We start from the raw sequence: 13733 nt of genomic DNA on the forward strand, positions 1-13733 counted from the left end.
GTGTTCTCAGACTAAAGGCCTTTGTAGAAGGATGAATTATGTATAAGCAATCAATTATAATGGCACCAACATTCTGATGAAATGCAGCAGGGACATCCTTGGACAGAGTCATCCCCAGGATCCCTCCGTCCCCACCATCCACCAGGCAGCGCAGCATCTGTGTCAGGGATTGGTACCCAGTAAACATTCGGTTACCTTCTCAGTGCCTCAGTTTCCACATATGTAAAATGACGTAAAGACAGTTCCCACCTCAAGGGTCATTGGAAACATTGAGTCAATTTATGTCAGATCTGCATGGGAAGGGGGCTACCTGTGTACTTTGGGGGTTTTGAATGAGTTTTGCTTAATTCTGAGGTTCTTTTTTTCTTTTTTTTGGCCGGGGCTGGGTTTGAACCTGCCACCTCTGGCATATGGGGCCGGCACCCTACCCCTTTGAGCCACAGGCACCACCCTAATTCTGAGGTTCTTTACATGTGAGATCACAGTGGATCCTGCCAAGCTGTAGTTAATATGAGATAAAGTAAAGGACCTGGCAGCATACTAGGCGTGTAGTCACTTATTTGTTCAGCAAGAGATGGGCCTTGTTATTTGTGTAATATGTTAAATAATCATGTGTATTAAAAATATATAATATTGTTCAAACTCCAGGAAGGCCCAGATGCAGAGATTATTGGAGGAGAGCGATCAGTGTTTTACTTACTGATGAAAATGTTTGTGACCAGTAGTCATATACAATTGAAGTTGTCAACTAAACTTCTGATCGTGAAGGTGAGCATTTTCTACTGGTCTCTAATTCCAAAAAGCATTTTGCATAGGCCACCTTTATAGGAGGTGCTTAGTGAAAGAGTTGTTGAAGTCTAGAGGTATCAAGACTGTTAAAAACTTAAAAATAGGAGGTTTTATGACCATTTTAATTTACTGTGTCTTAAATTTAGCTGCATTCCTAAGAGGCAATGTTGTGAATTAGAAAATATATGAGCTTTGAATTTTGATTCCTAGATTTGAATCCTGGATCTGCTATTTCCTAGATGCCTTGGGCAAATTACTTAACCTCTCTGGACTTAGTTTTCCTGTGGTGAACCGGGATAATAAAACCTTAGGGTTGCAGAGAAAATTAAATGTGATAGAGTAGTAGGTCATTCCTACACATTGTAGGCTCAATAAATATTAGATCTTTGTCTCTTGGGGAATTGTTTACCAGGGAATGTCTCTTTCCTCATTCCTGGGCTCTGGCTTTCCACCTTTTTGTCTTCATCCATCACCCTCAGCACAAGGGCTGTCAGTGTCAGCATTGGCAGGAGGGAATGAAGAGTTGGTTTACTTCTCTTCTTTCTCATTTTTCTAGGGCTACATTGAGACTTGCTGCCACTGTAGGAAATCTAATTCCTTGTTTCTGCTGTGCAGCAAACATCTTGGGGTGGCAGGGTACTCCAAATCCCACATTTGCTGTTTTTAGAGTACAAGAGTTGACCTTTCATCTTTATTTGAAGTTCTCATAATCTCGCTGCACTTTAACCTTCTCACTTGAGCTGCTTGAAGAATGACACTGTCCAAAGCTTGACCTTCACAGGGTGCCATTTTCTTAAAGGTGGTGTAGGTCTGAACCTGAACCTGACCCCAGCCAGACTTCTCGGTCTGTCACTGTAGCTGGGTGGGATTGGCACTGACAGGATTTCCTCAGGTGTACAGCATTCCCATGCCATGAGGTCCCTCAGAACCTGAGTCTTGGGGGTGTCATTTAATCTTCTCTGTAGATTCAAGTTCTGCCTCATACTACATTCTGTTCTGGAAATAGCGGGTGCTTCTTGCCCAGGTGTGAGTCTTGAGGTCCCACACTGCAGTGATGTGATGGTGCTGGCCCCTGACCTTGGAGAATTAGTGCTTACTCAGTAGCTATGAGGGGTCAAGTCATCTTGTTTACCTGGGCCTTTGACAAAATCCAGAAAGAAAACCAGCTTCCTAAGTAGTACCCAAATCTTCTCCCTTCTTATTATTCAGGAAAGTAGACACACGGTAGTGAGACAAATGTGAGATGATACTTTCACTCCCCTGTTCTTCCCTGGGTCTCTGTGTGGTGCTGGAGCATCATGAAATGCTTTGGCTCCTCACAGAAAGCAGGGTCAGTTGTGACTTTTCCTCCCAATACCTGCTTCTTGGCAGATTCTTCGGGACACGGGGGTGTTTGAGCACACCTGGAAGGAGCTGGAGCTTTGGCTGGAGCACTTGGATTCCACCATGGAGGAGGACAAAGAGACTGTGATTCAGTTTTTGGAACGTGTAAGCACGTATTTTCCCCGTAAAGGAGCATGTTCAGAGATAATTGTACTCAGTTCTTGATGTAATTGAGGCATTTTTGATGCACTAGCCCTAAAAATCTTCTCGTCCTGGCTTACTTTCTAATTCTCACTGAGACTTCAGATTGTGTGAAGTAGGAATATGTAATATTACTGCCTGTTGTTTAATTTCCTTTCAGGAATTTGTTTTTGCATAAGGAAATAAGAGTGTATTAAAAGGAGCATTAAAAGCACTGTTATATTAAAAGGAGATTTTTTTAAAGTCCCACAACAATAACTTGAAAAATAAAAAACATTTTTAAAATTGTTCTAATTAAGGACTTGAACATTTGAGCACTTTTTTTTTATTTTGACCAGTGACATTTTTGACTTTTTTCTCATTTTACTTGTGACCGATTTCCATTTGGTCTTTGATGCCCAGGTTTTGTTGACACTGGTGGCAAATCCTTATTCATACACAGACAAAGCATCTGACTTTGTCCAAGAAGCAAGTACCCTGCAGGCTACTGCGATGAAGCAGGACGCCGATGACGTCAGCATTCCCATCTCCCACATCGATGGTATGTTCCGCTCTCCTCTGTGCTGTGTGGAGCTCTGAAGACAGAGCCACGGTGGCATGTTAGAGACAGAAGAAAGATTTTGGTTATGCCTCAGGAAAAGTACAGATGTCTCACTTCTTTGCATCAAAGATCAGCCATTCTGGAAATGAAATCCCTTACTCTTTCATGTAATGGCGTTTTGTGTATAGAACTTGCTTGCTGGATTGTTTTTAATCGTGCAGTATTTACTGTGCCCCAGGCACTGTTCTAAGCACTTTACAAATCATAATTTATGTAAACCTTATAAACAGACCTAAGGGAGGAGTGTTAAGACTGTCCTTGTTTCTTAAATAGATAAGGCAGCTGAAGGACAGAGAGATTTAATAACTTGCTTAAGCTAACACAGCTGCTATGTAGCAACGTCAGGTTTTGAACGCAGACATTCTGGCTCTGGTTTGTGCTTTAACCTTCATATTTCTTACCTCCTAGATTATGGCTTAGTTCCTGGGCTTCTCATGTCACTTGAGGAAACTTCAACCTATTGCCTCCTCAGCTGAATACCCTGCATTTTGTCAAAGATCTTAAAGATTTTATAGGCAATGTCTTCATCTGTTTAGAATCAAACCGTTTTAAGTGTTTGTGTCGTGTTTTTTGCCCTTCCTTTTGCAAACGTGCTCTTGCCTCTCCTTCCCAGTGGGCTCTCCGCAGTGGAATCCCCGTCCCAGCTGACTCCTCTCTTTCTGTCTCAGATGTTCTCGACATGGTGGATGTTCTGGTGGAGGGAAGCGAGGGCTTGGATGAGGAGATTGGATTCTTGTTAAACGAGGACATGATCCTACTCACGTTCCCATTCAGCGCTGTGGTCCCCGCAGCCCTAGAAGCCAGGAATAAATTGCTCCTTGGGACAGAAAATGGAGCAGGTACCTGGGTATAGTCAGGGTATTTTGGCTGCATCAGGCCAGCTGGGTCGGCAGGGTAGGGTGGAATTCAAAGCGTTCTGGAGTCAGTTACTGAGAACCCAAGGCAATAGAAGTTCAAACCCACCAAAGTGACAGCTGCTCGACCAGCTGGTCTAGAAATGCAGGGGTATGAATCTTAAGGCTGGCTAGGTTATTGGGAAATTGGCCATTTGAGGGATGAATCTGAAATAATGTGTTTGTACAGCTGCAGACACCAGCTATAATGCTGATGATTTCTCATCAGCATTTATTCTAAATATCCTGATGCTAAGGATGAATCCTTTATACTTACACAAATAAGTAGGCATACAGATAAGCCCCAGTATATGGTTTAATGAGTACAGGTCTTGACCTCGTTATGGTCTAGTACAGGCCTGTTGGTTCTTCCGGGTGGCTCTCCCACAGATGCAGCTCAGGGATCCAGGTTGCTCCCATTTTGTAGCTATGCTTCTCAGCATGTGGCTTCCAAGATCTCTGTGGAAGCCACGGGGAGAGTGGACAGTCAAGTAGGGGGTGCTGTGGCCTGGAATTGACTAAACCAGGCCCGTGATCCCAAGCTACCTGCAAGAGAGGCTTGTGTGCCAAGGCAGAAATGGATTGGTGAGCACCCGGCAAGTTCTGGTTCTAGGTGGCCTTTGGCCTTTGCCTTGCGGCTTATATGCCTGGGTATCCACCTGGGGCCTGAGACCTGCAGTCTTTCCATGTGCTATCTGTTTTAATAAAACAGAGCCTAGGACAGTCTGCAGCAGTAGCGCCTACCTTCCCGTGTGGTTAGGCGACTCTTCGTGGAAGTGGCATGATCTTTTCTGGGTCTTGTCTGCATTTGGGAGGAGATGGTGTTTTTGAATCACAAAAGACAATCCCAGCAATCCTCTTCCCACTCAAATCTCGATCCTTCACAGTGGAAAGCGTCATGGTGTATCTGACAGCGGTACTGACGGACCTCCTCCACACTCAGAGGGACCCCTTGGCTCTATGTCTTCTGCTCCAGGCTTATGACAAGTTTGAGCCTCCTTGCCCACGTGGCTGTCCTCAGCTCTCGAGGTTTAACAGCTACTACAGCCTCTGGATCCCGGAGCAAGCCCTAGAGGCCCGGGTGAGTGCAGTTGCGGCAGAGTTCTTCCTGGGGGTGGCAGCTGTGCAGTGGGGTAGCTGGACAGCCTGCAGGGTGATACTTCTTAACCTTCTAGTACCCCCTGCATAAGAGAGGCAGCTCGATAGTGTTACTGCTACTCGGCTACTGTGATTGAAACACAAAGGACTGGATCATCGATGGAGCCACATTAAATTTCCACTGGCTCTGTAACAATGATGACTAGCTAGTCCCTGTTTCAGCTTAGGGCAGGAGTTGCCCTGTTCTTTTGTTCTTCACTGAGGGATCTGTGCACACTTGCGTCATAGCTGCCTTCCTCGTACCTTAGCATGCCCCTGGGCTTATCATGCTCAGCTGCCAAACCTGGCCCTTCAAGGGCCCCTGCAGGCGCCATTCTGCTAAAACTGGGAATGGAAAAGGAAGAAAAAAAGATTTCTTTTGGTGGGAACCCCATTCTAATGGGGTTGGCTGCAACCAAGTGCTGTGTGGGACAAGAAATTAACTTTACAATATGCATTTTTGTGTATTCAGTTTTAGCTGCATTTGTGAAAGCAGACAGCTTAGGATTGCTTTGTCTTGTGACGTTGGTGGGGCAACAACACTGATGGCATGTTTTCTGCTTGTTTACTGGGGCATGCCAGGCCCCATATTAAGTCTGCCATGTGTATTTTAAGGCCTTCAGTCTTCAGCATAACTCTTGAAAAGTAGGTCAAAACTTCCATTGTCCTTTATACACACAGGGAAACCAAAGTCCAGAGTGGGTCCATTACTCATCAGTGGTGGAACCAGGATTGGGCCTGGGCAGTCTCAATCCCCCTAACAGGTGCTGCCACCTCCCTCTACATAGAGGCCAGGGTTATAGTCAAACAGTGGCTTGCTCACTTTATGTGGAACTGTTTAGAAGTTCCATGCTGCCCCTAGGGGTGCATGAAATGTGAGTGTTCGCTGTACATTGAATACCCCAGAGCAGTGCTTCTTACCCCTGTGGGTGTGTCAGAATTCCCCGGACGTGAGAGTTCTACCTGGTATATCTGGGGACGGGGCTGAGAATTTGCATTTCTCACACAATCCCTATTGCTGCTGCTGCTGGGCAGGGACCCCACTTCGAGAACCACTGAGTGCCAGGGCACGTGTGTTAGCTTTAGGAAGTTGAGTATTTGGAGTAATGATAAGCCAGGTTGGGTATAAAGAAGGCAGGACATAAGAAGGAATGAAGAACAATTTGAATCAAAAGGCTGCCAGAAGTTTCCCTTTATTCTATTTGTCTTCCTGTGCTAACCAGACAGCCTATGAGTTCTTGGGGGAAGGCCTCCAGAAGGCAAGTTGCTCATAGAGCAAGCTCCTTTACGGGCAGATTATGACTCCTGTCCCTGTCACATGCAGCTCCTGTGGGCAGGCTCCGTTTTCCAAGGTGTGTAGATGTCTCTCAATTGGGTGGCTTCACTTCTGTCAGCAGTAGCACACTCTAGGAAAATGTGTGTGACTGATAGTTCAGAATTTACATAAAATGTCAGGTGGTGCCATGGTAGTGTGTGCTTCTTTTGAAATGTCATCTGTGCCTGTGTCGCCAGCCCTTTCATCTGTGGTGATCTGTCTTTCTCTTCTTGGCCTTTTGCCGTCCCTCTCAGCCTCTCCAGGCGCCGAGCAGCTCCACACCCCCTGTTCCTCTCTCGGCCTCCTCCTTCACTGCCCTGCTGCAGGTGGCCTATGAGAGCCAGACGCTCCTGGATGAGCGCGTCCAGGAGCAGCTGCAGGCCGCCGTCCAGCACCTCCCCACGCACCAAGCCCTGCGTGCAGTGAAACAGGTGCTGCTGTACCTCAGGAGCACCGTGGAGAACTTCAGCCAGGTGGGTGGTGTTCCTCCAGCCCCACATGCTACCAGGGCCCCTTTGCCTGAGAGTGGGCCTGCTCTGAGTCAGGCCCAAACCGAGGGACAGTTCCTCACGGGCCCCTGAGGCCAGTGTGTAGCAGCATGGAAGCCGTTCTCTCCGGGCCTTGGTTGCAAACCCTGCGTGTTCCTCAGCAGCTGCAAATGGGGAGCCAGGTGCAGGGACTCGGTTGTCAGGCAGCCCCTGGTTAGGACAGGCCCTTTCCTCAGTGGGCTGGGTCAGCAGCAGTCCAGGCATCCCTGTGTCCTACGTTTACTAATTCAGTGGTTCATTGCTGAGCTTCTATTCCTGATGTGGTTCACAGGTTTGTAGTTTAGGTTTTGAAATGAGCATATCCTTGTCATTTGGGTCAAAGCATATCTTCATATGTCCAGATTTAGGACAAAAAGCCTCTTACTTGAGAAATGACTTTGAGGTGATGAGTATTCTGTGCAGTACAAAGGCTGTGTGTAGAGGGGCTGTACCTCAGCCTGCCTCCTAAGTCCCCCTTTGCCTGATGTCGCAGGACCTCAGCAGTTGCTGTTTGGTGGCCAACATCCCTTTCCTGCTCAGGACCGTGTGCTCTCACCTCCACAGCTAGGTAGAATCACCGGACCCCCCCTCCTGCACCTCTTCTTGGATCTCCTCAGGCACCTGGTTGTCCACTGTGAGCAGCTGGATGCCCAGAACCAGCAGAAATTAGAGGCTGGCCAGGCTGACTCTGACCTTTTTTTGGACATGAAGTCTGTGGCCTCACTGGAGTTGGCCAATGACCAGGTACCACTGCCCTCTTCCACAGTTAGCTTTTCCCACAGAGTCATGACTGGTAGCTTTCTCTTCACCTCTGATTAAAAGCAAGTGTGTGTTCTTTGAAGAAAACTAGGGAAATGCAGAAAACTATAGCAGAGACACTGAAAGCCATTTATAACCCCTACCTACATAAGCATGGTGTCACTTGGACATTCACAGTGGTTTAATTGCAATCCATTGTCCCTGGAGTCATGGTCTTATATAAACTGTGATCAGCCCACCATGGGTGTGAGGAAGCGCCACGTCTGCCAAGCAGATTTGTTTAGGAGGACAAGGCTGTTAAAAAGAAACCTTTGATCTTGCTAATTGATTTTGACCACTCTTTGGCATTTCTGCATGGCCTGTCCCCTCTGTTGAGTGATGGTGGGGAGCAGTTTTGCCAGCAGTGCATCCAGGCTGGATTCATCAGGCACACGCTTGTGACTCTGGGCAGGACACTGAAATAGCCCAGCCCTCAGGGTGCTAACAGGTATAGAGGGGAGGTCACGCATAGTTGGGCAGTCACAGTAAGGTAACAGCTTTGCCTGGGCGTGGCTGGGATACCGAGACAGACACTGGAACTCAGGCTCGAGGATAGAATGGGGCAGGAAAGATGTTTTCTATCCACGGGCAACCATGAATTCTCACATGGTAACCACTGTCCCTCCTGCTCTGTGCCTTGAGTGATGTCTTTGTCTTGTTCCTGCATTTCAGACGTTGGAGGAGGTACTGGTTGCCATCCTCAGACACCCGACACTGGAGAGCTGGTTCCTGGCCCTGGAGCAGCAGGCCCTTCCTGCACACACCCTCAGCCCCATCCTTGTGAAGCTCATGGCCACTCACTTCAGCACAGGGGTCCTCGAGCTGCTGACAGTGAGTGCCCCAATCCTCCAGAACATTGGTCAGCTGGGCCTTCTGGCCAAGTACACAGAAGCCATCACCCAAAGTGTGTTGAAAGAGCTGAGAAGCAGGAGGGCAGGCCCAGCTGCGTCACTGCCAAAGTCACTGCCACAGCTGGAGGCCCTGCAGAAACTACACCCGTACATGGAGGGCAGCCAGCTCCGTAAGGTCACCCTGGCCCTGCTGAGCCTGCCCGAGGCCTACCTGGTGACCCAGCAACCTACCAAGTCACCTGGGAAGAAGAGACAGCTGAGCACTCTCGGGAGGAGCCTGGTACAGCTGTTCACCAGTGGCCCCCAGGATCAGCTGCAGGGTGGAGAGCTCCTGTGGTCTTACGAGTATCTGCGAGGCCTGGCGGCTCTGCTCCCTGCACTGGCCCTGGGCGAGCTAGACACTGTCCTCCTCCACACACTGTTGGGAGAACCCATGCTGGCCCCTGCCATCAGGTTCGACTTGCTTGACTACTGCCTGGCCCGGCGGACACAGGTGGCCCTTGGGATCGCCACCCTGCTCCTTCAGCAGAGCTGGACCCACCTGCTACGGTTTGAGTGGTGGTGCCTGCAGGCTGGCTCTGGTCTCATCCTGCAGGAGGACCTGGAGGACTTCCTCCCCCTCATCCACGTGTACCTCCAGTGCAGGACTCAGGGCCACTTTGCACGCCCAGCAGGAGGTAAGGGAAAAGCTGGTTTGGGGCAATTGGGGGTTTTACATCAGAAAGACTGAGGAGGTGACCTTTATGTCCATATTCTGGGGGGTGTGTGGATCAGTTCCATGTCTTCTCCAACGTCTGACCCACGTGGAGATGGGAAAGGTGAGAGGATCTTCTCGGCAGTCCTCTCGCCATCCTGACCTCATGGTGTGGGGGGCCGCCCCCAGGCTTCCCTGCAGGAAGTTAGGGGAGGGGTGGGCAGTAGTTGGGAGTATCTGGGGCTGTGTCTCATGAAGCTCCAGGGCTGATGGTCCCTCATTCTGTCCAACTTTTCCCGCCTTCCAAGGAAATGTTGGTAGGTTGATGTTGAGTCCAGGCAGTGTGAGTCCAGTTCTCTTTCACTATTTCTAGATTTTAGATCTGAGGCACTATTTGATAAACTCAGATTGAATTTAATTCCTTCTTATTGGTACGTGAATTTATTTTTACTCACTATTTTACCTCTATTTGTGTAAGTTCATATCAGTGTGATGGATGTCCTAAAAAGAAAGACACCCCCCTGCACGCAGGGGTTCTTGATGGGCCTTTCCTTGGGTACCCTCCCTGACCCCAGAAGAATGAATCCCATGGGAAGCCAGAACTTTGGCATACGTAGCAAGGTTGAGGAGGAACCTGGGAGGAGATGGTTTCTAGCGTTTGCTGATTTCCATGGTATTTGAACTGCCGATGTCAATTGCAGGCCACCAGTGCGACATCCCCAGGGTCACAGGGTGCCACCCTTGCATGCAATAATCTGATCCTTCCCTTGCGTCTCTGCCCTAGTATGCTCTGCTGTCATTCCTGTCTTGAGGAAGGCTCTCTGGAGACGGCTACAGAACAGGCTTCTCAGCACAGATGATGCCCCAGAGTCTGGACTACATCAGGAGATCCTGGCCCAGCTTCTCCCATTTGCAAGAGCCAAGGATCTCAGCGTCCTCATGGACCGCCTGCCCAGCTTGCTGCAGACTCCAGGCAGTGACAAGAGGTAAGAAGGCTCAGATTGTTGGATGCTATTCTGTCGGCTTTACTTTTCTCTTTAGTATCTGCAGCATTGGTCAGTGTCAGCTGTGTTGTGCACATCAGCAAGCAGGCAGTTCCTGTGAGAATCTTCCTTCCAGCCATCCTGCCAGAACACACACATCTCCGCAGGTCATCTCAGCCCCCAGGAGGGGTGCTTTTCCTTGAGGGGACGCTTGGCAATTTCCAATACCTTTTATTGTTACAACTGAGGTTAGGAGGTGTTGCTTTTGGCTTCTAAAGGTCGAATTATTTGGCCTAAAATGTCAGTAGTACTGAAGTTCAGAAACCCTGATGTAGACAAAGTATGGACATGTGTATTCTTTTTCTGGTATGCTATATTGTTTTCTTGGTTGTGGAAATTCTGTATGTCTTTGGCATTTGAGTAAGTGTCTAAAGAAACACGTGGTTCCTATGAATGGGTAGTGTGGGAAACAAGACTTGGGGTGTCTGTCCCTATATGGCCCTTGTGATGTTGGATTATACGTGAAGCCAGAGGATTTAAGCTCTCCATCTAACTCTGTGACTCCTGTCTCCTGCTGCAGGTGGATTGTGGCAGACTCTGTCTCAGCAGCCCTGGAAAGGTCACCAGAAGACCTGTGTGTCTGGAGAAGGACCCTTTTGAAATCCTGTATAAAGTGGCTGACAGTGTCTTTCAGTGGTGGACAGCAGGATGATGACGGTACTCAGGACCAGGAGAAGCAAATGCTGTTCAGACTAGACAAGCTGTTGGTAGGTGTCATTTCTTAGAGGTCTTGGTCAAATATTTTTTTTTTTTTCTATTGTTGGGGGTTCATTGAGGGTACAATAAGCCAGGTTATACTGATTGCATTTGTTAGGTAAAGTCCCTCTTCCAATCGTGTCTTGCCTCCAAAAGGTGTGGCACACACCAAGGACCCACCCCCCTCCCTCCTTCCCTCTCTCTGCTCTTCCTTTCCCCCCCTTCCTCCTTCTTTCTCTCTCTGCTCTCCCCTTCCCCTACCCCCACCGTGACCTTAATTGTCATTAATTGTCCTCATATCAAAATTGAGTACATAGGATTCATACGTCTCCATTCTTTTTTTTTTTTTTTTTTTATTAAATCATAGCTGTATATATTTATGCGATCATGGGGCACCATACACTGGTTTTATAGACCGTCTGACACATTTTCATCACACTGGTTAACATAGCCTTCCTGGCATTTTCTAAGTTATTGTGTTAAGACATTTACATTCTACATTTACTAAGTTTCACATATACCCTTGTAAGATGCACTGCAGGTGTAAACCCACCAGTCACCCTCCCTCTGCCCCCTCCCCCTTCCCTATGCTTCTCCATTCTTGTGATGCTTTACTAAGAATAATGTCTTCCACTTCCATCCAGGTTAATACGAAGGATGTAAAGTCTCCATTTTTTTTAATGGCTGAATAGTATTCCGTGGTGTACATATACCACAGCTTGTTAATCCATTCCTGGGTTGGTGGGCATTTTGGCGATTGTAAATTGAGCTGCAATAAACAGTCTAGTACAAGTGTCCTTATGATAAAAGGATTTTTTTCCTTCTGGGTAGATGCCCGGTAATGGGATTGCAGGATCAAATGGGAGGTCTAGCTTGAGTGCTTTGAGGTTTCTCCATACTTCCTTCCAAAAGGGTTGTACTAGTTTGCATTCCCACCAGCAGTGTAAAAGTGTTCCCTTCTCTCCACATCCACGCCAGCATCTGCAGTTTTGAGATTTTGTGATGTGGGCCATTCTTGCTGGGGTTAGATGGTATCTCAGGGTGGTTTTGATTTGCATTTCTCTAATAGATAGGGATGATGAACATTTTTTCATATGTTTGTTAACCATTCGTCTGTCTTCTTTAGAGAAGGTTCTATTCACGTTCTATTCATGTAATTTGAGTTCTCTATAGATCCTAGTTATCAAGCTTTGTCTGATTCAAAATATGCAAATATCCTTTCCCATTGTGTAGGTTGTCTCTTTGCTTTGGTTGTTGTCTCCTTAGCTGTACAGAAGCTTTTCAGTTTAATGAAGTCCCATTTGTTTATTTTTGTTGTTGTTGCAATTGCCATGGCAGTCTTCTTCATGAAGTGTTTCCCCAGGCCAATATCTTCTAGTGTTTTTCCTATGCTTTCTGAGAATTTTTATTGTTTCATGCCTTAAATTTAAGTCCTTTATCCATCTTGAATCAATTTTTGTGAGTGGCGAAAGGTGTGGGTCCAGTTTCAGGAAGTTAATAATTTCCTGTTTTATTTCTTCCTGTACCCATCTGTTATTCAACAGAAGGTTGTTTAATTTCCATGCCTTTGTGTGGGGTCGAGCGTTTTTCTTGGAGTTGAGTTCCACCTTTAGTGCCTTATGGTCTGAGAAGATACAAGGTAAAATTTCAATTCTTTTGATTCTGTTGATATTTGTTTTGTGTCCCAGGATATGATCAATTTTGGAGAATGTTCCATGGGGTGATGAGAAGAATGTATATTCTTTATCTTTGGAATGGAGTGTTCTATATGCGTCTATCAAGCGCAGTTGTTCTAGGGTCTCATTTAAATCTCATATCTTTGTTTAATTTCTGTTTAGAGGATCTGTCCAGCTCTGTAAGAGGAGTGTTAAAGTTCCCTGTTATTATGGGTATTATCGGATATCATATTGCTCAGACTGAATAGGGTCTGTTTCAAGAATCTGGGAGCATTTAAATTGGGTGCATAAATATTTAGAATTGAAACGTCTTCTTGTTGTATTTTTCCCTTGACCAACATAAAGTGACCATCTTTGTCTTTTTTGACTTTAGTTGCTTTAAATGCACATGTATCTGAAAATAAGATTGCAACTCCTCTTTTCTTCTGAATTCCATTTGCCTGAAAAATTGTCTTCCAACCCTTGACTTGGAGTTTTAATTTGTCTTTTGAAGCCAGGTGTGTTTCTTGCAGACAGCAAATGGATGGCTTCTGTTTTTTAATCCAGTCAGCCAATCTCTGTCTCTTCAGTGGGGAATTCAGGCCATTAACATTTATTGAGATAATTGATAAGTGTGGTAGTATCTATTCAGCTTATTTTGTGAGAGTCCATTGCTTAGTTTTATCTTTTGTATTAGTGTGGAAGTTAGGTTCTGTCCTTTAATTTCTGAGTTCTTACTTTGCTGCTGATCCATTGTGATGGTCAGTGTGTAGAACAGGTTGAAGTATTTCCTGTAGAGCTCGTCTTGTGGTAGATTTCCTCAGTGTTTGTATATCCGTAAGTGATTTGATTTCTCTGTCAATTTTAAAGCTTAGCTTAGCAGGGTATAGAATTCTGGACTGGAAATTGTTCTGTTTAAGTAGATTAAAGGTAGATGACCATTGTCTTCTTGCTTGGAAAGTTTCATTAGAGAAGTCTGCAGTCACTCTGATGGATTTGCCCCTGTCAGTCAACTGGCGTTTACTCCTGGCAGCTTGTAGAATCTTTTCTTTGGTCTTGACTATGGACAGGTTCATCACAATGTGTCTTGGAGAAGCTCCCTTAGAGTTGAGGCAACCTCGGGTCCGATAGCCCTCTGAAAGCAGTGTGTCAGAATCTTTGGTGATATTTGGGAAATTTTCCTTTATAATATTCTCTAGTATGGCTTCCA

General features: G+C 46.5%; 1 protein-coding gene across 1 annotated transcript in view; it reads left to right on the forward strand.

Annotated features, from left to right (window-relative positions):
* The window catches only part of URB1 (URB1 ribosome biogenesis homolog), a 94593-nt gene that overhangs the window by 47752 nt on the left and 33108 nt on the right, over positions 1-13733 (forward strand). The window contains exons 16-25 of the mRNA XM_053564749.1: positions 649-768; positions 2161-2277; positions 2716-2854; positions 3583-3753; positions 4695-4888; positions 6514-6732; positions 7351-7530; positions 8257-9112; positions 9914-10115; positions 10693-10879. Of these exons, the coding sequence (XP_053420724.1) occupies positions 649-768; positions 2161-2277; positions 2716-2854; positions 3583-3753; positions 4695-4888; positions 6514-6732; positions 7351-7530; positions 8257-9112; positions 9914-10115; positions 10693-10879 (2385 nt within the window). The remainder of the gene's footprint in view (positions 1-648; positions 769-2160; positions 2278-2715; positions 2855-3582; positions 3754-4694; positions 4889-6513; positions 6733-7350; positions 7531-8256; positions 9113-9913; positions 10116-10692; positions 10880-13733) is intronic.

This window comes from Nycticebus coucang, chromosome 16, assembly GCF_027406575.1.
Source record: "Nycticebus coucang isolate mNycCou1 chromosome 16, mNycCou1.pri, whole genome shotgun sequence".
In the NCBI taxonomy this organism is placed as follows: domain Eukaryota; kingdom Metazoa; phylum Chordata; class Mammalia; order Primates; family Lorisidae; genus Nycticebus; species Nycticebus coucang.